The sequence below is a fragment of the Nanorana parkeri genome, unplaced genomic scaffold, assembly GCF_000935625.1.
Source record: "Nanorana parkeri isolate BGI_ZX_2015 unplaced genomic scaffold, ASM93562v1 scaffold8, whole genome shotgun sequence".
NCBI lineage: Eukaryota > Metazoa > Chordata > Amphibia > Anura > Dicroglossidae > Nanorana > Nanorana parkeri.
The window spans coordinates 437,095-458,245 of record NW_017306276.1 but is presented as its reverse complement, the minus strand read 5'-3'; the positions used below and the strand labels follow the sequence as shown (position 1 = coordinate 458,245).

Genomic DNA, 21,151 nt, shown 5'->3' with positions numbered 1-21,151 from the left:
TAAAGGACTATAAAGAAATAAATAGCTGTGACTTCAATTGGACTTTACAACAGCTCTGCCCTTGTGCTCAACTGGCTGTCAAGAAAGTTGATTACAAAAGTTTGGTTAAAGTAGTATTAATCTCTAAAAGCCGCATCCATTGTAAGTGATTTCATCAGCAGTTGAAATAGATTAAATCCCTTTGGTTTTTATATCACTGTAAGCGCAGTGTACTTTTTATGTTGGCTTTTATATTATTTATGATCTGGTTGTAATTTGTTGCATCAGATATCTGCACACCTTGGCTCAGAGATTTGATTTGTAATGTGCTGGATGTTTGATATGCGCACTCAATGCCAGAATGTGTAATGCGTTGTCTGTGAATGTGTAATGCGTAACATGTGCCACAGATCCCTTTCCAGCCGTTGTTATGATCTGTAGCCAGGTCTCAGGGCTAAGAATCATGAGAGGGGAGGCTGATCCTTCAGAGGCTCACATGAAAACGATTGATTACTCAATATTCAGAATAGATTTTACATGAGAAGATGTTTGCTGGTGTTACTGTAGATGAGTCCAACTTGCTCTTGAACCTTCCAAACACAACGTTATATAACAAGTAGGTCTCTAAAGGAAAATGATTGGAGCGTATAGTCGGCTATTAATGACCTGTTCCTCTTTTGTTAGCTGCTTGGCTGACCTGCTGACCAGTGCAAATGGCTTCAGAGCATTCTTACTGGTGATTTTGTAGTAGCGATTAATGTCTGCTACAGATTGCTAATGCTAGAAATGTATAGCTAGTGGATCAGACTTCATTATTACATTCGCTGCTTCAAATTGTCCCCCTCCAGCAATATGCATCTAAGCCATAGAGGTGAATGCAGAGCATGTGACGCACGTCACAAAGGAACTGGGAATGCCCTGTCACCATAGAGGTAAATGCAGGGCAATTGAGACGCGTCACAAAGGGAACTAGGAATGTCCTGTCACCATAGAGGTGAATGCAGAGCATGTGACGCACGTCACAAAGGAACTGGGAATGCCCTGTCACCATAGAGGTAAATGCAGGGCAATTGACACGCGTCACAAAGGAACTGGGAATGCCCTGTCACCATAGAGGTAAATGCAGGGCAATTGACACACGTCACAAAGGAACTGGGAATGCCCTGTTGCTATAGGGGTGAACGCAGGGCTGTGAACGCAGGGTGTGACATAGCCCTTAAGCTGCTCAATCTTTATCTATTGACTTTCTTCTTATTGCGTATAATTTCAAATCTGCGCTTCTGGATAGACAAACCCTCAGACAAGTATCAGAGCTGCTGCACACCAGACAACTAGGTCCAAGATTCCAATTAGTATTAAATATGCAGCGCTAAGAACCCCTATTTCCCTTAAATAAATTAATCAATGAAGTTAAAAATAGTCAAATATGAAATTAGATAATTGATGAAAGAATCAGTTAATATATAATACAATTTGTGTAAATAGTGCAACATTGTGTATCAGGTTAATGTGGATGAAGACTCAATTCATAACATGATCGCCTAGTTGTGATTTCCTTAGTTCATAAAATCATTTCTACTTATTGCATATCTTGTGTTTTTAGTTCACAGATCATACTGAAAGAAGACCTGTGCATTCAAAGTGGCAAGGTATGGCGGTATTCTTTGTAGTTCTCACTGTCCCTTATTTGATGTGTGCTATTTCCAGGCTATAACTCGCTTCAGTGTCACAGGGAAAATGAGGGCAATTGTTTACATGGTGAAGTATGTGTAGTGTAATGCACTTGGCATTCATCTTCCAGCATGGCTTCTTCTTTGTATTTATTTCAGAGACCAAATAACCTCCCATAATTGGCATCTCTTAAAGGCATAGCCCACTTTTTGGAGAAAATGAAAAGCCCATGCAAAGAAAAAACAAAATGTGCATTTATTATTATTTCTTTTTCCATCAGAGCCTGCAAAGCATTGCAACCTATATCAGTGGATTGTAGGTGCAAAGCGCAGGCTCTTCCTCCAGCCCCAGGTCCCCAAAGAGCTAGGGACCATTGGTTTTGTGACTGGAGGAAGTGGTAAATTGGACTTGTCGTCTTTTCATTTGGATCCTGGGAATGGACCTGTGAAATAATGACAGCTGCACCAAATTCAAAAGTACAAAGAATGCTGCAGGGAGAGGAACACCCACAATTCGGGGGGAATCAGGAATGTGACCATTTTCATGACTGTAACCTGAAACATTGTCAGAAAGGTGGACTGTTCTTTTAAAAGTAACAGCAAATTCAGAAAATCAGATCGCTTTAGGGCAATACAGACCATGTTTAAACAGCCCCGATGCTGGCGACGTACACTGCACGTCGTCAGTCACGAAGGGGTTAAAGAACAACTCTAGTTAAAAATCGTGACAACACTCTCTTAAAAGTGCCACCTCTGGGACTCTGACCCTGCTCCTGGCTGTATTACATAGTGAACTGCTCATCTAAAAGAAGTATCCAGCTATAAATGGTCAGATTTCACTGGTGGCATGCTTAATCTGGGTAGGTTACTCGCTAGGTAGGGGAGCAGGAGAATGACAGCCCCAGAGCCAGCACCTTTACAGAGCAGGTTATAAGGGCAGATCCCATATGTCATGAGGTCATGTTACCTTCAGAGGAGTCACATGCACCCCGGTCTTGTCCCTCTGTGGAGGACAAATGTCCAAGAGATACAGTTATTAATGTTTATACCCGCCCTAGGCAATGAATATAATTTAACCCATCTCATGAAGTTAGATCCCAGGCCGATGGCCTCCAATGCTGAACACAAATAGGACCATTCAACACTGTTCAATGCCTTGGCTGTGTCTAAGGATATTGCCAGGATTGCCCACTGGAATCTGAATATTAAGAAAAAGTTGTTGGATATTCATAGTGAGAAGGAATAAATCTAGATTGGTCTACATGTATAGCCTTGGAAATAGCTTTGGATAGACGGTTAGTCAGTACTCAGGCCAGTGATTTTACATCAGAAGTGAGTAATGAAATCGGTCTGTAGGATTCCGGGTTCGGTCTGTGTTTGCCCTGTTTGGGCAACATGATTATTGTCGCCTCCGTCATGGAATGAAGGATGAAACCGTCCTCAAAAGCTGTATTTTTTTTTTTTTTAATGGAAGCACCAGAGCTTGCCCTGGTATACCTCTTATGGTTCGGGTACAGCAGAGCTCAGGCTGGGGGAGGGATAAGCAGCACAAAGAGCAAATCAATTATACTGCAGTGCAGTAAGCACTGATAGGAGGAGAGAGCAGTGTTTCAGAGATGTGCTCATCAGTCTGCTGTTCCTCCTTTCACTATCTAGTCAAACAGTGAGGGTGGGGAAGAGATCTGTTACTTAGCTGCAGAGGAGAAAAAAACAGGTCTCTTCCTCTGGCAGACGGCAATTGAAATCATTTGGCGGGTAAACCGTCTCCTTCTATGTATTTCATCTGTGTAGTTTAGCTGTTTTCCTGGAGTTCAGCTTGAAAGCATCTGTGCACATATAAGATGACCACCTCGGTCTTCAAGTGTCTGGTGTTCTCACTGCTGGGGCTGGAAGTCGCGGCACTCGTAGGATTTGACAGTATATATTATTGTACATGGAAGATAAACTTTCACCCGTCATGTTGTTTCCTGATATGTAATCAGCAGTAGACTGTCATAGGACTCACTGTCATTTGTTTCCAGCTGGCATGGGTTCTCTACTGTGACCTCATATGTCTGGACTATGGCGGCAATCTCCTGGATACCTGTACATGTGCGTTGGTGGCGGCTTTATTAAATGGTAAGATCCTCATCTGCAATCGGTAGTAGGTGTTTGTTTTTTAAAGAGATAATGACAAACTACTGACTGAAGGACATCGATGCTTCACATCTTAGACATTAAATGGCAGAAAGTGATTGGATATCATAGCTGATTTCAGTTCACAGAAGTGTCTGGGAAAGATCAGCGATGCGGAGCACTGAAAACCGATGTCTGCTGATCAGCACAAAGCTGAACTGAGTCACCTTGTGCCTCAGACATAATATTTCACATAACTACAGGAGTGAACGTATACAAACAAGAAAATCTGTTTTCTTCTGACTAATCCTGTGATTGGGTGAAACGCGTCACTCTAGTGGACTTTATTAGGAATATGTGGAGAATTTACCTCAAGCCATGTAGCCTGACACAGCCATTCCAGGGGCTTAGGAAGATCTTTGAGTTTAAGAGCCTTTTAATGAACCATCAGAAATTTGAAGCCTGCTGCACCTTAACTGAAGACGTTTTTTTCTAGAAATACAGACATGTCCAAATACTACTTACTCTAATATTTTGTTGCACAACCTTTAATCACAAGATTTCTGTAGCTCTCAATGAGAATTCTGCACTCACCTACAGGTAGTTTGGCAAACTTCTCCAGCTGTCTCAGGTTTGAAGGGTAACTTCTCCAGACTGCAAGTTTTGGTTTCATAGATGTTCCTTAGGATTCGTGTCAAGGCTCATAGAAGGCCACTTCAGAATAGTTCGGTGTTTTGTTCTTGGCTATTCCTGGCTACTTTTAGTTGTGTTTTAGGTCATTATCTTGTTGGAGGACCTCCATTGACCTGTGACTGCTTTCTATCAACATAGAGATTATGTGACTTGCCATTAATCTCCACTTTGGTCTATTTCAGTCCAAAGGACATTCTCCTGGAAGCATTGTCAATATGTATTTTACCAAATTCAGCCTTTTTTGTGATGGTCCTCCTGGATCTTTTTCCTTTGAGCCCAGTGTCACTCAAGAAATGATGGCTGGCCCAATCGGACACAGGTCTATAATTTTCTTTCTCATCTCCTTTGCTTTCTCTGGTCCATGTTCAGTGTGGTGCACACGATGATACCAAACAGCAGTGACTTCTTTACTCCAATTAGCAGGACCATCTGACTGATTATAAGATTGAAGACGTGAAACTAATGACTAAAACCGTTTTAAATATCACTATGATTTGATTACAGACAGTCCCCGGGTTACGAACAAGATAGGGGACTGTAGGTTTGTTCTTAAGTTGAATTTGTATGTAAGTTGGAACAGGTACATTTTTAAGTGTAACTACAGCCCCCAATTTTTATTTTTTTTTAGTTTTGGATAGCATAGGGGAGGGTTAACCCTGTTTTGCTGTCCTTGCAGTGGCTCTAATCCCACACCATACTAACCAAAACGAAAAAAATAAATTTGCATGGAGTTCTACTTTCAATGCAGCTTGGACAGATGTTTGTACAATTTCCTGTACTGTACAGTACCAGACCTGGAAGAAGAGGCAGGCACTCCTCGTCTGCACGTCTAACAACTTCCTGTAATGTACAGTACTACGAACCAGACCCACTCCTCGTCTGTATGTCTAACAACTTCCTGTAGTGTACAGTACTACAAACCAAACCCACTCCTCGTCTGCACATCTAACAACTTCCTGTAATGTACAGGAGGTACAGTACTATGAACCAGACCCACTCCTCGTCTGCACGTCTAACAACTTCCTGTAATGTACAGTACTACGAACCAGTGGACCTCCATTGACCTGTGACTGCTTTCTATCAACATAGAGATTATGTGACTTGCCATTAATCTCCACTTTGGTCTATTTCAGTCCAAAGGACATTCTCCTGGAAGCATTGTCAATATGTATTTTACCAAATTCAGCCTTTTTTGTGATGGTCCTCCTGGATCTTTTTCCTTTGAGCCCAGTGTCACTCAAGAAATGATGGCTGGCCCAATCGGACACAGGTCTATAATTTTCTTTCTCATCTCCTTTGCTTTCTCTGGTCCATGTTCAGTGTGGTGCACACGATGATACCAAACAGCAGTGACTTCTTTACTCCAATTAGCAGGACCATCTGACTGATTATAAGATTGAAGACGTGAAACTAATGACTAAAACCGTTTTAAATATCACTATGATTTGATTACAGACAGTCCCCGGGTTACGAACAAGATAGGGGACTGTAGGTTTGTTCTTAAGTTGAATTTGTATGTAAGTTGGAACAGGTACATTTTTAAGTGTAACTACAGCCCCCAATTTTTATTTTTTTTTAGTTTTGGATAGCATAGGGGAGGGTTAACCCTGTTTTGCTGTCCTTGCAGTGGCTCTAATCCCACACCATACTAACCAAAACGAAAAAAATAAATTTGCATGGAGTTCTACTTTCAATGCAGCTTGGACAGATGTTTGTACAATTTCCTGTACTGTACAGTACCAGACCTGGAAGAAGAGGCAGGCACTCCTCGTCTGCACGTCTAACAACTTCCTGTAATGTACAGTACTACGAACCAGACCCACTCCTCGTCTGTATGTCTAACAACTTCCTGTAGTGTACAGTACTACAAACCAAACCCACTCCTCGTCTGCACATCTAACAACTTCCTGTAATGTACAGGAGGTACAGTACTATGAACCAGACCCACTCCTCGTCTGCACGTCTAACAACTTCCTGTAATGTACAGTACTACGAACCAGACCCACTCCTCACCTGCACGTCTAACAACTTCCTGTAATGTATACTGCTACAAACCAGACCCACTCTTCGTCTGCACATCTAACAACTTCCTGTATTGTACATGAGGTACAGTACTATGAACCAGACCCACTCCTCGTCTGCACATCTAACAACTTCCTGTATTGTACATGAGTTACAGTACTAAGACGTGCAGACGAGGAGTGGGTCTGGTTCAAACAACTTCCTGTAATGTACAGTACTATGAACCAGACCCACTCCTCACCTGCACGTCTAACAACTTCCTGTAATGTGTAGGAGGTACAGTACTACGAACGTTGGCCGTAGCACTACAACTAGTGTAACAGGCTGGGACCTCAGTTTGTAAGTACGAGTCGTACGTAACTCGGGGACTGTCTGTATTTATAATCTTTTCAATGGATACCAACAACTATGCTCAGGCAATTTTAGAATATCTTTGTATATAAGAAATAATTGATCTTTGACACTTTTTCTCTTACTCGCTTTACTCTGACATACCAATGGCATAGATAGACAACTGTTTCAGCAGTTTCAATGACCTTTACGGGTACTAACAAATTTGTAGGTCAGCAAGTTAAGGTTTATGTTTAGAATACAGAGAACGAAATAACTTTTACGGGGAGTTGTATGTTGCTTCATGTGTTGCGCCCATCAATGTATTGATTTAGAACTGCCATGAATTTTTATGAATTGTTTACAGTCTGATCACTTGTCCCAGTGAGATACTGAAAATACTCTGAATGGTTACACTTTTCCAGAAGCTACTAACAGTAAATTGTTCCCCAGCAGATCTGTTTAGCATGCGGAACATTTTATGGAACAGTTTGGGCAAATCATTTCAGATCCGTAGGATAAATGGCTCCATAGGTGGCTGCCAGGCCCATCTGAGTCTGCCCCACAGTGACATCTTAGGAAATTTACATGGAGTCATAATAAACATTCTATGCCTGGATATTCTCTGGATTAATGCTAATGGTCTCTTTTCATAGCACAACTGCCATCTGTTAAAATAAACGAAGAAACAGGCTTGGCTCAGGTGAAGCTATCAACAAGAAATCCCCTGAAAATTCATAAACACCCTTTTTCGACATCATTTGCCATATTTGATGAGTAAGTATCTAGTGGAGATAAGGAGGCAGACAACATCAAAGCTCCTTGTCGTATCTGCTCCATTCTCTAGCAGAATGTATTGTTGTTGTGTGCAGCTTACAGGAGGGCAGGCCAGAAAGTCATGCTTATTAGCGACACCTTAATAATCAGATTTGAATGCTTAAAAATTGAATAAAGTACCTCAACTATTAACAATACTGTACCTTATTTGTGTATCACTCGGCTGTAGATCCTCAAACCATCTCTGAATTGGTGCTGACACTGTCCTTCCTTCTGGAGGGTGGTTACTTTTGTTCCCCATGGTCCCTGTGTGTGTTGTAAAGTACTCACCATTCCAAGCTCACTCCTGTGACGTACTACGATCTCAGGTTTAGTTTACTAATTTGTAGTGAGATTGTAGCCCATCAGGGGAGGAAGCTTGGAGCGGTGACTACTTTACAACACATATAGGGGCCGCAGTGGTTCCGGTACAATGATTGATCTATACCACCACCATAGCATTGCTGGACTGACTCTGGAATGGACGACCTTCCAGTGGAATGGATGACCTTTCCAGTAGGATGGTCCAACGCTGCAGAGACAGCCAGATCCCCCAAGTTTCAGGCTATTGATTGGGAGAAGGAACTCTTTTGGTGACCAAGTCCCCTACACCGACTGGGTGCCCAGGACTGCTCCCCAGCCCTACAGGATGGCATCCCTTGTGAGGATCCTCCAAAAGTTGGGAATTTAGGACTTCATGATGTCAGTACATTGTACATTAAAAAAACATACAGCAGAAAGAATGAGACCCTGAGCTATGGAGGAGTAGAGCTTGGAAGTAAAGCAGGCACATAACCCCCCAGCAGAATCCCAAAAATATATCCAGTGTCATCAACCTCTACTAAAAGCTAGAATTTCAGGTTTGGGTGGACCTTTTTAAAGCGGACCCCCACCCTCCCTTTAATAAACCTGACTACACTAATGCAATATCTGTAGGAAAAACAGAGTTATTAGTTACTTGCCTACTTTCTCCCCAGTCTGTGGTCTGTTCTTATCCTCTTCCTGAAAATCTCTCCCTATTGACAAACCAGATCTCCATGGAAGGCACTGGTGACGTAACCTTCCCAGGGGGCAACTTCACTTGTCTCCTAGTTTGCTCTGTGTTGTATCATGGAAGCAGGAACTGTTTCTGTATTAAGTGACAAATTGGAATCTTTTATTCATGGTTTCACTGCTGTGTACGACAATGATGTCCTTCCTCTTTCTAGTAAACACATTCTTGTGGATCCAACGAATGAGGAGGAGAGTTTGGCCACTGGGTTGATGACTATAGTGACAGATGAAGATGGAAGGTTATGTACTATCAGAAAGCCAGGTAAATATAAAAATAAAGTGATCTTCACAGATATATTATAGGGGGGAATTTATCAAAACTGGAGGAGACAAAAACTGGAGCAACTGTGCAGGGCAACCAATCAGCTTCTCTCTTCAGTTTGTTCGGTTAAGATTTGAAAATGAAAGAGAGAAGCTGATTGGTTGTCATGCACAGCTGCTCCAGAATTTGTCTGCTCCAGTTTTGATAAATTCCCCTCTATATGTATTAAGTACATAGTTATTTGAATACAACATTTTTTCCCCCCCAAGATACTTGTCCTTCAAAAACCTTTACTGCCAACAAATTAGCCAAAGGCTTAATAAAATTGACAGCCACAAAAGCAGCCATTAGCTGGTTTGAAACTTTTTCTTCGTTGGATTGCCATAACATTTATTTGAGGGATTTGGGAATCTAAGAGGCCGTTGGGTTATACTGCTGCCTACAGAGTGGATTGGATGCTTGCACTTAAAAAAAAAAAAAGTGGGCCAGTCCAGTATTAGCCCTTGTACCAAGCTCATGATCATATAGGACTACAAGTGGATTTTATTTTTTTGATAGGTGACCCCAAGTTAGGCTTTACCTTCAAAATGATGGCAGTGTTTTACCACCAACACCCTTTTTGTTACCAGCATGTTCTTCATTGCAGTTCACAATCCTTCTAGGAACACTGCTGTAATGTAAACGCTTCTGTCCATATCTAGTAATATTTTCTACACCATTCAGCCATAACACATGCAAGCCATTTATATGCAGATGGCCTTGTCAGTGCATTGTGACTATATTTCTGACGGCCGTGTACTCGTCATATCCTTTTGGTTAAACAGGTGGCAGCGCTCTGTCAGCAGAAAAGCTTCAGGGATGTATCAGTCGAGCAATCACCAGACACAAGGAGGTGCAGAATCTGCTGGATGAAGTGCTGGTCAGCGTAACGACGGAATAAAAAAAAAAAAAAAAATTTTAAAATGAACATGTAAAAAGTTTGTATTTGTTATAGTGATGCACACCTTTTTTTTTTGTACTAAATAAAACAAATTTGCTATGTGTACAGAGTTCTCTATACGGTCACATGATCAGTCTATTAACCCAGAGATCGCAATATACTCTAATATCACATGGCTTCTTAAAACTTGGGGTAGGATCTCTATCACCACATTTTCAGATTCATTCATGGTCAGCTGACTTCAGATTAGTCATCTCTACACAAAGCTCATTAGTGATGAAGGTGTAACATTTAAAACTATTGGAGAAGGCATTTGCTGGCTGATGTGTTCAGTGTCTTTCGTTGTTGCTGGTGGATGAGTGTGATCTCAGGATTTTGGTTCCAGGGCAGAGCGTCCTCTCAGTTTACTTCTTGATTTGCTGTCGGAATGAGGAAGGTGCTGTGCTGGTGCTTGTGCTGCTGCCGTAGCCATTTGGTGCATTTGATGTTGCAAGAATTGCAACTGTGAACACAGGAGGGGAAAAAAAACAAATGTGAACAATTATCCACAATCAAATTCAGCAAAGTCTTAATCTAAGCGAAAGGTGTATGGCTTCAATGCAGGACAAGTACAGACATGAATGAGCAGTCATGCAGCATTAGTGGTACCAAAGCATATCTGATTGTACTTTGCCAGTTGTAATAATCTTGTTTGGCTTATAAACACTTGCAGGAATTAATTCGGGTGTCAGGGCAAAAATCAACCTGGCTATAAAAGTCTCTTCAGACCTGCTATGTAAAGCAAGGAAAATGCAAGAGGCTGTAGGCAGCATTCACACAGCAGACACTCTGCTAAGCATTTGCATGGATCTGGTTCAATAACCCCTCTTGTCCTTGACACGTGGGAAAGCATGCCAGCCACCAGCGTTAGATCCCTGGGATAGAGGCGTAAGCAAGAGGTCACAAGGTCTACATTTGTAAAGAACTAGATGCTGAACTAAGCTCCTCTACAACAGCGTCTTGCATCTGCACATTATAAAGTTGTCCATGTTTGATAACACCGACCTCACCAGTAATCTAATTACCCAAATTCATATTTTAGCATGCCCTGTATCTGAAATACAGAGAACGGAATTGCCAGACTGTCTAAATGCGCTTGAGGAACCTATAATGAAATCCTAACCTATGATACCTATTCTGATAGGCTCCGTTCCACCATTGGTGCCTTAACACAGCTTGTGGTTGCAACAGTGCAATTTTAGTGTGGGCCCTGACATGGCCCATGCACAACTGTCCCAGCTTCACTAAAATCTTTGCTTGCAGACTACTTCGTGCTGCACTGCCTCTTCTCGTGGATGGTTCCTGCTCTTACCATACGGCAATCTCCATTCATTTTAGTGGAAAGTTTAAACTATGCCTTTTAAAAAGCCCAACTCCAGCCAAACGCCTGTAATTATGGAGAGAGGAGGAAAGTAGTAGACTCTGTTAGATTATTACAGCAGTCTGTCTTTGCTGGGAAGATTTTCCCCACACTGTCACTGGGACAGGAAGAAGAATCTCTCAAATGAAGACACAAGCGGCAATGCAAACTCTCACACCTGACAGTGGTTCGAATAGGTTCCCATTCTCTGCAAAGTGGGGACATAAAATAATTGTTTGGCTGGGGTTGGGCTTGAAGCAAATCCAGCTACTTAGTGATCACGCAGTTTTGCCTATCGGATTAATTTATAACAAGAAATGGGCAGGTTAGGATTAGTTTACAGGGAATCCCCAGCTACAAGCTGTTGTGTTTTTTTTTAGATGTTTCCATGGTAAAAAGGTTAAGGCTGCAGTTCCACTTTAAGGTTTAGGACCACATTAATGAGACCCTGTCACCAGACCATTCATTTCAGCATTAATCCTCTCACATTATGTGTGCATTTAACATATTTTAGGCATGTTATTTACCTGTAAAATTTTCCCTGAGACTGCTGCTAGGTGCTGCCATCTTGGATGTGATGTCAGCAGTACCATCAGACTTTGAGCTGTCACCGTGTGACAGAGTGACACTGTATAGTAATCCCCTTTGCTCCTCCTCAGCAGATAAATAAAAGGTAGAGAGGTGCAGGTTGGAGGAGCTGTGCCAACACAGACGTAAATTAAACACTCCCAAAAGAGGAGAGGGCTATGATGTCCAAGAAGGGAAAAGTGTGTGTGTGTGTGAGGTCTGGGCTTGGAATTGACACTTTTTGAAGTCTCAATTCCCTAGCAAATTTAGAGGCAAGATAGTTTACATGAAACATTTTTCCTCTCCATATTTACCAAACTTTATTTTTGTGATTTTTTCCCTGCAATGTTTTAAGTTACTTTTGAGGGTCTCTTCTTTTGGTTTCCAGCCATATTGTTTTTTGTAACAAGTGAAAGGTCCCAAGGTACAATTGCCTGATCTTGTATTCCTGATCTGTGATTGCATGAGATGGGCAGCCAAGGAAATGACAAACGGAGGTGATCAGTCAGTTGCGCCATGAAAACAGCTGTCAAGAGTAAAATTGTCACCTTGGCTACAAGTACAAGATATAGGCAGCTGTATGGAGAAAGAGTGGACCCCTGGCAGAGATGTTGAGGCTGCACTCACACCTATCTTTTTTTTTTTTTTACAAGCATTAAGTTAAAGGAGAAGTATTAGGAGAGTAAAATCTACTCTTCCCAATACACTGCAGCTCTCACATGCCACCTCTATAGATCGAGAGCTTTCAGCCCACAGTCTCCTCGCCACAGAGAGCAGTGACTGTCAGTCATCCCCCCTCTCCCCTTTCTGTTCCTCCAGTACTCATTGGAGGAACAGACAGGGGAGGGGGCGGGCACAGCTGTCAATCAGGCAGGAGGGTGGATACTGGCTGCGGCACGGCTCTGCACTGTGAGCAAATAGCGGTAAGAAGCTCTGTTCTGTATTACTAAACCTATTAAAAAGCATTGGACCCGAAGAGAAATGACACTAAGAACATTCCTTTTGCCTGATTCTCACAAAATCTGGTCAACTCACACAGAACAAATTTACATGCCGTTTCACTGGGCAAAAAGTCTATACACTCCTTTGTAATGAATGGACCCTTCTGTGACTTTCCAATACTTAACAGCTGATGGTTTAAGAGAAGGTGCCATGTCTGTGTAGCTGTGGGGGGCTATCAAGGGACCACTTTCTGAACCTGGTAAGCTCTTTCAGTATGGATCCAGGCTGCTGAGCCACCACATACAACCCATTCACAAGAACAAAAATGTCATATATTGCGACTTACCAGTCCTATAGATTAGGTTGGTGCATTATTTTTTCAGGCTTTTTTCCCCCTTTTATCTCCTAGTGATCCCGTGTGTAAAACACTTCCTGTCCTAGGGTGACAACACTAACTCACCGTACTATATCTATGGATACAGTGCAATGAGATGTCAACTTAGGACAGGGTGTGTATTTAGAGTACAGAACACCCCACCCCCCTTCTCCTAATCTTCATAACAGATGGGAGGAGGGGTTTCTAAACTGCGCAGAGCAAGCTGGAAATGATGTAGTGCAGCATAGGCAAGAATCACAGGATGTTATCAGATCACGAGATATTTTCCTGCACTCAGCAAACGTATAACAAAACACTTTTACTGGTATACCTGGATAGACCAAAAGAGAGCGAATAAGAGAAGTTCATTGTTAGGGTTCACACGCACTTTACATTTTTCTATCATGCAAGCTAGCAAAAGCAGAAATATAATACAGCCAATGGTGGAAGCTATCCAGAATGACCCAAAATCACTTGGGGGAGTTTGCTGAAAGTATCTGAATGGACTTAATATTACTAATCTACAGTATTTATGAACTAAGGGAGGGTGACCCTCTTCTAAAGCCCAGCACTAAAGTCCCACATGCAGTGAATTGCAGATTACATGCACTTGTTCTAATCCTGAAGTTGTACAATTATTCCACATTTATTTTAAAGCCCAACTGAACTTTCAGCTTAAGGGCCGGTCCACAGCAGCTCAAGTGGGTTCCAGCACAATTCGCTGCAGGAACGCACTGGAGCACATCCCAGCCGGCTTCCTGGGTTCAGGGTCGGGAGGGGGCAATGCAATCGCCAGCACCAGAACTTGTGGCACATGAGTGACTGCGTTTGGGTCCAGTGCCATCTGAAAAATTGCTGCATGCACTATTTTTTCAGATTGCACTGGACCGGAACACAGGGACTGATGTGCCACGTGTTCTGGTGAGGGCGATCGCACTGCGAATCCTGCTGCAACGCACCGAAGCTGGTGTGAACCAGCCCTCAATCAGCTTACATCTTACATTAAATCAGTTTACAAGACAGATATATCAAAACAAAAACGAGTCAAAGCCTTACAGTTCATTTCCTTTAGAAAGCAGCCACAGCAGGAGTAAAAAAGCCTGTCCACTGCCAGCATGACATAACGAAAACTCTGTGTTGAAGCAGTGGTCTCTCTGCAGAGGTCCAATGCATCCCTTCCTTGTCAAACCTATAGGGAGCTCATGCTCCCTGCTGACTGGACAGCTCTACCTCGAAGGGCTCATTCACAATGGAATCGGCCCACACGTACAGCTCCATGCAGGGCCATATCGGGCAGCTCCCGGGAAGGACATGTGCTGCGTGTGATTAGTACGCAGCCCCTGTCCTCTATGGGACTACGTGGCCGTACGCCTCTTATGCTCACCTCAAGTGCAGGTCCGTAGGGGTGCATGTTTCCTGGCTCAGATGCAGACAGGATCCAGCCGATTCCAGTGTGAATGAGGGCTAAACCAGCATTGGGTGTGTCGGACCTCTGCAGAGAGAGCAAGGGTCGGTCTATACAGCAAAGGGCACAGGTTTTTTTTACTCCAGCTGAGGCTACTTTCTAAAGAAACAAACTTTTGTTTTGATGCACCTGGAATGCATTTTGCTGATGTAAACGGAATGCTCAGTAGGGCTTTACATGTCAGAAAAATTATTTTGTGTAATCTGCATTCTTCAGTTTGGTTACTATTTGTTGCTTTAGTGCCTGCCAGAGCCATTATCGTAGAGCTATGGATTACTTGGATATGCTGCTTTTGCTGCTGCAGTTGTAAGGCAGGAGAGAGCTGCAGATTCTGGTATGGACGACCCTGCCCGGGTCTATTCACAGTAGAGCCGAGCTGGGGTGACACTACGGAGAGGAGAAGGGAAGAGTATGCAGGTCAAAGGGGAACAGTGCTTACGAGATGAACAGACACTGAAATTCTGGGTGTAATAATTATATATATATATACCGTGTTTCCCCGAAAATAAGACAGTCTTATATTTTTTGGGGCTCAAAAAAAACACACTAGGTCTTATTTTCGGGGTAGGTCTTATTTATTAATTTTTTTTATGCACAACACTTCAATCCACACTTATTCATGTACAAATATATGGTGATCAGGGCAAGCCGTACCTTTCCAAGAGCAATTTGGTAACCAATCGCTGGCCAGAATGGGGGAAGCGTGCTTTCACCATCGATTCCTCACAGGCGGAGTGTATTTGGTATCTCTCCGCCTGTGACAGGAGCCGACGCTATAGAGGAAGCATCGGCTTATGCGGCCTCGCTTCCTCTAGCGCTGGCTTCATTGGCATCGCTGATTCTCTCCCGCGGCTCTTCAAGTTCCCCCTTATGCCACCACCGGCCCTGGGAATGGTCACAACTAGGTCTTGTTTTCGGGGTAGGTCTTATATTTTAGCAATTCCCAAAAATAGTACTAGGTCTTATTTTCGGGGAAACAGGGTGTGTGTGTGTGTATATATATATCTTGGGTTGGAGCTTTTAGCAGCCTGTCAAAGGAAAATACATTGCTGGAAAATCTGCACGATATTTCACTCCCATATCCCTAGGAAGATACAGAATGGTAGCCATAGATGAAAGCAGCAGTTGGAGCTGAAATGTGCAAACTATTATCTAACGCAGACCTATATTACAAACTTTTCAAACAAATTCAGTTGCTTTATTGGGTACGATACCCAACTTATAAAAATTAATCTAGAACAGTTTAATTATCACGTAGACGGGACTTAAAGCTCACATCCAGACAAAACCTTTGTTTGCTTTATGGGGTAGGGTGGGGAAGGGTTTCAATGTTGTTTGGGTCCCCAGTGGGGATATTTTAACTTGCTTCCTTCTCTGTAACCTGGCAGGAAGTGAGGGGAAATGGTGCCAGTGGGCACACAGACATATATACAATGCACATTGGCTAGATGCACCAGAATGCCATTTAAAATGAACACATAATAAAACATTGGCCGACAAACGGGTAAAGATGGGCCCCAAGGAATCCTTCATGTCTACTGGTTCTGTTGTGGTGCATTACCAAACGCAGATCAGCGTGCAGTATTTTGTTCATTAAAGCACATTGCAGTAAAACAAAACTGAAGACCATATGTGAAAACTTGCCAGCAGGAAGGATTTATATTGCAGAAGAGACATAATATCTGGCCATACCATATTAGATTTGTTTCATTCAGCCTGCGGGCTCAACGAAAAAAACCCCAAAATCTAACAGATCTCTCCAGTCACGCTAAACAGCATGGATGGACTAATCTCCCGCTGCCAGCCATTGTATTTAGACAGCCGTTGAATGACTGGATGCAGACACTGTTCATTAAAATATTTTTTTGGGCAGACTCCTTTGACAAAAGTTGACTGAATTTGAAAGGGCCACCCGCGGCTTGAATTTTTAGCCAGTCCCTTAGCAACCGCATGACGTTCACAGCCACCTATAGTCTCTTCTGCCAATTATGGATGAACTCCTGTGTGCATGAGCAGCACTTATGTCATCCCGGGGTGGGCAATCAAAATGGACAAAGACTCCAGACCCGGATGAAGCTGGGGAGAAGATGTCACTGCTGGTGAGAAAGCTTGTGGACGTTACATCATTGGAGGGCAGGCGATGGGTTTACTTCCACCTTATGATGGCATGGAATGAAATGTGTTTATACAGAATGATGCCAAAATGCAGCACACACAGCGCAGTGTGTTACAGACAAATGCAATGTGTGTAAAGGGGGGGATTCTTTATTCATAAAAACTTCAAGCCTGCACAACATTTCATCAACTTTGTACCAGTGGGGAAATTTGCATCCACTTCCTTTCCCAGAGACAAGAGAAATTAGAGAAAATTTCCTTAGACAATTGTCTCTGGAATAGGTGGCCCCATTGGAAGATTTTTTTTTTTCCCCCTGACCTCTTACACTGGGGACAACTCTAACATTTTTGATTTCCCCTCACTTTCTGTCCTGGTGGCAAAAATAATCAGGACAGAGTGGTGAAGGTCCCCAATGGGGACATAGCAAAAAACCTGACGGAAGGCCTAACTCTTTCCTGCACTATCCATAACTAAATAAAACAACAACAAAAGGTTTTGTCTAGAGACACTTTAGGTGACCTCCACTGATATACTTTATGAGTAGTGATTAGAAATAGGTTACTGTGATTTCAGCAACCATGTTATACTACACATAGGGGTCTCATGGGTATATAGAGCTGGCAACCAGCAAAATTAGGAGAAAAAATAAATAAAATAAATTTAAGACCAGAGGAACACATGGCAAGGTCAGGAACTGCAAAAGAGGGAAGAGAGGCCATTATGCAAAGAGAAGTTTAGGCAAACAGTAAACCCTTAAAAATGCATTCAGGTACCTTATCTATTCACAAAAATGTATCTTATTTGTGTATCACTCGGCTGTAGAACCCCAAATCTCTGAATTTATGATTACACTGTCCTCCCTTCTGGAGGGTGGCTACTTTAGTTCCCCATAGTCTCTGTGTGTGTTGTAAAGTAGTCACCGCTCCAAGCTTGCTCCCATGATGGACTACAATCTCAGTACAAATTAGTAAACTAAACATGAGATTGTAGCGAGCTTGGAGCAGTGCCTACTTTACAACACACACAGGGACCATGGGGAACATGGTTGATGATTTCATAGACTACAATGTCATGTTTAGTTTACTAATTTGTATTGAGATTGTAGTCCATCACGGGAGTGAGCTTGGAGCGGTGGCTACTTTACAACACACACAGGGACCTTGGGGAACAAAAGTAGCCACCCTCCAGAAGGAAGGACAGTGTCAGCACCAATTCAGAGATGATTTGGGGATCTACAGCCGAGTGATACACAAATAAGATACATTTTCGTTACTAGTTAGGATACCTGAATGCATTTTTAACATTTAACGCCTGAATTTAGGGTCATGTTAAAAGATATCTAACAAATGCTACCTGTAATGTCGCATGTGCACAGCAGAGGGCAGCAGAAAGACAATATTTTCTTCAAAATGGTAAATACCAGAAAAAAAAATTACAAAAAGCTAAATTCAATATCCTACTATTTGCTTCCCTCCCTTCCCCAGAGCCTCTATTAGGATGAACAGATCTTGGGTTTTTCTTTACACTTGGAAACGACTTTTACTATTGCTGTTTTTTCTTTCACTTGAAAAGTGTTTCAGGTGGCTTCAAGCTGCTGTAATTACTCTTTTAAAATATGAAGTCATGTGAAATCTTTACGATCTATTCCCATAACAAGAAAGCGCTTTCACCTCTTCGCTGGAATGGATTTAACTGAATTGGAAAATATGTGTTCTTCTCCATCCCTCATAATTATTCATTTGATTTATTTTTCTACAAATATTTAGTGAAACGCATACACTTATTCCTCGAAGAATGACTTGTTTCTTGCAGACAGCTGCAATTGTTAACACAAGTAGCAGCTGCCACACTGCTCGCTGCAGTTATAAATGTAATAGGAATAAACAGAATTATAACACCCGGCAGCCACATGGTGAAAAGGTCCATTTAAAATGCTGGGCTCATATTTCCAAACAAAACATTTTCTACACATCAGTCATGGAAATCTCACACTTGCTCTTGTCAAAGCTTCAAAATATACACTACATTCTAAAGTCAATTTAAAATCGGTTAATTTGTAATGCAAGTTAAAGAATGCCATTAAAAATGGAAGGTTGTTTTGGTTAGAGAGAGGCAGGATTCCATCACCCACTCCAAGCAAAGCTATGATGGCCATATTTATGGTACTAAAAATGAGATGAGACAATCACAAGTCTATGGAAGCTGCTGCTGGCCACTATCACAGGAGTACTAGTTAGTTATTCCAGTCAACATTGTTCCCCCTGATAAAGCAAATATATGAAGAATTTAATGACGCCATTAGATCGACGCGACAGTCAGTAAGGCATTTTAAAGACGGATGACAATGCCAATCCCGATATTTTCGGCATAGAGGGTTTTAAGTTTTTTTTTTTACAGATGCTCAAAGCTTTACCTCTGTAACGGCATCAAGTCCTACATTTGCTGTCTGTAGGAGCGACTGTCTCCAGCAGAATCTTCCACTCCCAATACACTTCCAGGTATGTCAGATGTCTAGTTCCCAATGCGCTCTATGGTTCCTTTTGTCTGCTCCTATATTCCCTACTGTGTCCTATAGTGACATACTGGTCGGAGGAATTAACCACAGCGCTCAGCAGGGGACAAAGACATCTGAAAGTGTTGGATGCTGAAGATTCTGTTAGAGGCCATAACACAGTGAGGACTTCCCACCCACTGGAGAGGAAGAGTAGTAAAGGGTTACTTCACCCATCCAATGACACTGTCCATGCATTCAAGCATCCCCATACATAAAAAAACCACTTCACAACTATGGCAGCAGAAGCTCCTTTTAATGTAATACCTGTAGGCCATGCAAACCCTTCCAAGCCGGACTAGAAAAACTTCTGTGCAAGGGACCCTCTCCTTCCCATCTAGGAGGGACAGGCTGTTGGATTCACACCCCCATCAAACGAGCTCTGGGCCTCGTTCAAAACTGTGCATGTACAGTGGGCTCTCTCTTTTACTCTGTCGCAGCAGTCAGAGCGACAAAGTGCACTGCACATGTGCAGGTTAAGGACAAGACCACGTGCTCTTCCCTGTGGTGCAGAGGCATGCATACATTGGTTGGCGCAGAGGGTCCCTTGCACCAGGAGTTTTTGTTTTTTTTATAGACAGGCTTGGGAGAGGCTGTACATGGCCTACAGGTATGACATTGAAAAGAAGCTTCGTCTTGTTTTTTCAATGTACTGGGGTTGCTGGAATGGATGGGCATTTGGGTCCTGAAGAGCTATTGAAGCACTGCGGGGGGTTCAAATTGTGCACCACAGACATTGATTTGGGTGGATTTCCACTCATAATCTCATTTAAAATAGCTCCATACCTCAATTTAAATCCAAACATGAAAAATGATCACAGGTACCTACTCTAATTCTGCCTGCCAGGAAATCATTAGACCACCCAGAGACAATATCAAGTATGTTCTCAGAAAATTGGAACATGGAGTCATGAGTGTGAATGTGATCTCCACTGATTGACAAGAGTCTGACAGATCATGAACTGTTAGCAGTAAGACCTGGAATGCCTATAAAAGAGCTCCCAGCAACAAACAGGTGAGTGATGTTTCACGTAGGGTATGGACTTCCACTTTTGCTGCATGACTGTTGAGGACAGTCTGTGTCAACAGACTGCTGGTGAGTTGGGGTGTTGAAAAGTATGTTATTGGGGAATAGAATATAGGAATACATACCAGCTGCCTGCTGAGGCATAAAACCACCTACTCCTGTTAGATTAATGACAGCTGCTTGCTGTGAAGATAAAGTCTGTTCTTGACTGTTAGAACCTTGTTCCATTCCCTGGCAGGGTGAAAAGAAAAAGCAGATGACCAGTAAACCTTCAAATATCCTAAACAAAATATCCTAAATAAAGAGAGACTTATAACAGACATGGTACTTAAAACATAACTCCACTTTGTTAACTGTATTTGTTAACTGTATTGGCTGTATTTGTTAACCATATCCCACAGGTTTTTTGTAAATAGAACTACAGTATGTTTCTAAGGGTTTAACAATATTGTAGCTTGCATTAATGATGTCACTGTACATCAAAGTTGCCTACTGAATATCTATGTATAAGCCTAGGTGTGTGCTATGGCACAGTGAAATATATAACATGGGTGTAAATGTTGGCAGGACCTCAATGACACTCAATGAACTAAATATTGGCGCTTGTGCTCAGTGCACTAATTGTAGGGGCTTGTGCTATAGCAAGGTGACCCCATGTTTTGTTCAATGCCAAAGCTCTCTATTCATACCATCCAAACAGGCAGGATCAAACTGAACTCATGTGATGTGCATGCCTCCAGAATTGATCGTCATCATTCTCCTTCACTACAGAAGGCAGATTCCTACATTGTAATGTTTTGAAACCCCAAAGGACATAAGACAGACACC

The 21,151-nt window shown here is 42.4% G+C and overlaps 2 protein-coding genes across 6 annotated transcripts in view; one reads left to right on the top strand and one right to left on the bottom strand.

Annotated features, from left to right (window-relative positions):
• The window catches only part of EXOSC8 (exosome component 8), a 19,147-nt gene extending 9,162 nt beyond the window's left edge, over window positions 1–9,985 (top strand). Inside the window, exons 7-11 of the mRNA XM_018554316.1 lie at window positions 1,583–1,628; window positions 3,671–3,767; window positions 7,466–7,586; window positions 8,834–8,940; window positions 9,765–9,985. Of these exons, the coding sequence (XP_018409818.1) occupies window positions 1,583–1,628; window positions 3,671–3,767; window positions 7,466–7,586; window positions 8,834–8,940; window positions 9,765–9,880 (487 nt within the window). The 3' untranslated portion in view covers window positions 9,881–9,985. The remainder of the gene's footprint in view (window positions 1–1,582; window positions 1,629–3,670; window positions 3,768–7,465; window positions 7,587–8,833; window positions 8,941–9,764) is intronic.
• A 185-nt stretch (window positions 9,986–10,170) lies between these two features.
• SUPT20H (SPT20 homolog, SAGA complex component) overlaps window positions 10,171–21,151 on the bottom strand; it is a 78,100-nt gene continuing 67,119 nt past the window's right edge. For 3 of the 5 annotated variants that reach the window (XM_018554278.1, XM_018554291.1, XM_018554284.1), the window contains 3 exons: window positions 20,449–20,554; window positions 14,907–15,016; window positions 10,171–10,382 (listed from right to left, as the gene is read on the bottom strand). In XM_018554278.1, the coding sequence (XP_018409780.1) occupies window positions 10,248–10,382; window positions 14,907–15,016; window positions 20,449–20,554 (351 nt within the window). In that variant the 3' untranslated portion in view covers window positions 10,171–10,247. The remainder of the gene's footprint in view (window positions 10,383–14,906; window positions 15,017–20,448; window positions 20,555–21,151) is intronic. The other 2 variants (XM_018554299.1, XM_018554307.1) reach the window with 2 other exon arrangements.